This window comes from Gadus chalcogrammus, chromosome 6 (genome assembly GCF_026213295.1).
Source record: "Gadus chalcogrammus isolate NIFS_2021 chromosome 6, NIFS_Gcha_1.0, whole genome shotgun sequence".
In the NCBI taxonomy this organism is placed as follows: Eukaryota; Metazoa; Chordata; class Actinopteri; order Gadiformes; family Gadidae; genus Gadus; species Gadus chalcogrammus.
Window position 1 is genome coordinate 12,457,971 of NC_079417.1, and position 2,500 is coordinate 12,460,470.

The following is a 2,500-nucleotide window of genomic DNA, read 5'->3' on the forward strand; positions in this document are numbered from 1 at the left end:
CCGTTTATGTGGAATTCAGTTGGATTTGTTCTTTCAAGAAATTCCAATGTACCGTATAATCATGAATAAAACAACACAAGCGTTCCCTGAGTATCGGTATCAGGGACATTTTATTGGACGTATAATGAGACATTCAGGAATTGGTCTCAGTTATGGTGCATCCATTTTACAATACAGTTACCAAACAACATAATAAGAAGATCATTAAAACTGCAATGATACATCACACAGCTGACTTCCACTTCTCCTAAATGAGGCACTGTCATTATCTAAACGGGAGTGCAGAAATGTAAGTTGTCAGTGAAAGTTTGTCTCTTCTGTTGTATGTAAACGTCACACGGCTAAAGGCTAGCCTAGCTATCTACTACTGGGATAGTGATACAGGGTTGGAGCCAGGCATAAATGGCAGTTTGGGTCTTCCTGTAATGGTCTAACTTCAATGGTAAAATACACAGATCACGTGCATCATTAAGATTTTCTCAAAAGGCAGGTTCAAATGCTTGTCTTTATTTGCTGGTTTAAAAAAAAATTATTGGTGCCATTCGACATTTAGAATTAGCTATGATTTACTTCACCTGTTTAAAGGAAATTGAATTATTTATACATGAAAAACAAATTCCATCTCTTACCTGGCCAAGTCAAGTTACACATTCAGTTTATCTGTGTTAATTAGCCACACACAGAGAAATTGGTTTTCAATAATTGGGTTTTGTGTAATTAACTAAACATCCTTGTGGCTATTTCAATTAAATGCTGATTCTTATTAAATTAAATACAACTCAATTGATGGCAACAACTAAAACGAAAATCCAGTCACCCTTTTGGAGCCACTATTCTTTCTGTCTCACTCTTTCTCTCTTTCTGTCTGTCTCCCTTTCTGCCTGCGTCTTCTCGTGATTCAATATTCCTCTCATATCTGATATCATTAAAATAGATGAATATACATCTCTTTATTAAATGATCCCTGTAGCTAAACTCAGATGCTCTGTTGTTTTTCTTGACAGATTATCGCTCTTAACAAGACCAAGGAGAGAATGCGGCCATACCACGTCAACCAAGAAGAAGAAGACCCAGACATTAAGAAGATCAAAAAGGTAATATATTGCTTTGTGTGTGTGTGTGCATTTGTGTATGTGTGTGTGTCTCGATGTGTGTGCGTCTGAACACCCATATGTCTGTGTGCAGGTAGGTTTGAGGGAATTGATGTTGACACCTGCAGTCTGGGATTTGAGACTCATACCGCAGCAAATCTCCATATCCCATTGCTGTTGCTGTTTCTTCTATTTAAGATTCCCTTGTTTTTCCATGTGCCCTAGGACATTGACGTGCATGAACACTTATGTGCATACATGTAAACATATTGATACATCAACCCAGTCACATGGAAAAACGTGACACTGTCACGTCATTGAATCTATTCATTCGTGATCTGGGACGTAATTTCAATTTTTTTCGTGCCAAAAGCACAAATTTCAGCTTTTGGCCACCCGTTTCTACTTTTACTTCCACTTTTTGATTCTGAGAAATTGTGACAATTCACAGATATATTTAATGCAGGTGCGCTGCTCTGTAGGCAAACCGCGACGGAAAAAAAGGTAGCTGCTTCATCTCTTCTTTTTCGAATGAGTTTGAAATTTGTGCTTTTGGCACGAAAAGATTACGTGTCCCAGATAACGAATGAACAGATTCAATGACGGGACGTGACAGTGTCACATATTTCCGTGAGACTGGGTTGGATACATGCGCGTAAAAGGATTCATTGGGTCTTAGTTTTCTGTGCTTCGGCTCTCCTGGGCTTCTTGCTTCATGGCTCCTTGGTCTCTTATATGGAGCTTAAGGTAGCTGGTTCCCCCACTAAGGTACTGCACATGCGAGAGTCTGGACAGTGAATCAGTTCTACTCAGTGGGGGCTGTGCCAGAAGCCCGTCATTAAGCCACTTCAGGGGTCCACTAATTACCGCATGCTCTTATCTTCAAAGGCATCCCGAATGGCCATCTCAAAGATAAATCAGACATGGTATTAGTTTCAGATTCTGATGATTTTTTTAATCCCGAGGGAATTACTCTTTTGTTTTTTATTTTATTCAATAAATAAATTAGAATAAACAAATGTTCTAATTATTACAAAAAAAGTGTGTATTATTATTGTTATTATTATTATGAGTAGTAGTGGTAGAAGTCGTAGTAATTTTATATATTATTTATTAATATAATTCCATGCATGCACAGTGTGTTTTTGTTTTGCGTTGTGTGTGTGTGTGTATGATCAGCAGGAGCGTGCATGCGTACACTCCCTGACCGAATCTCTACCACCTACATTCATAAAGCATCACTATCCTTCACTGATGCTTCCAGGTGCAGAGTTTCATGCGGGGCTGGTTGTGTCGGAGGAAGTGGAAGATCATCGTGCAGGACTACATCTGCTCCCCGCACGCAGAGAGCATGAGGAAACGGAACCAGATCGTCTTCAACATGGTGGAGGCAGAGACAGAGTACGTAC

At 39.3% G+C, this 2,500-nt stretch overlaps 1 protein-coding gene across 1 annotated transcript in view; it reads left to right on the forward strand.

The window, feature by feature from the left end:
- rasgrf2b (Ras protein-specific guanine nucleotide-releasing factor 2b) overlaps positions 1 to 2,500 on the forward strand; it is a 41,813-nt gene that overhangs the window by 17,523 nt on the left and 21,790 nt on the right. Inside the window, exons 4-5 of the mRNA XM_056591963.1 lie at positions 1,005 to 1,094; positions 2,356 to 2,492. Of these exons, the coding sequence (XP_056447938.1) occupies positions 1,005 to 1,094; positions 2,356 to 2,492 (227 nt within the window). The remainder of the gene's footprint in view (positions 1 to 1,004; positions 1,095 to 2,355; positions 2,493 to 2,500) is intronic.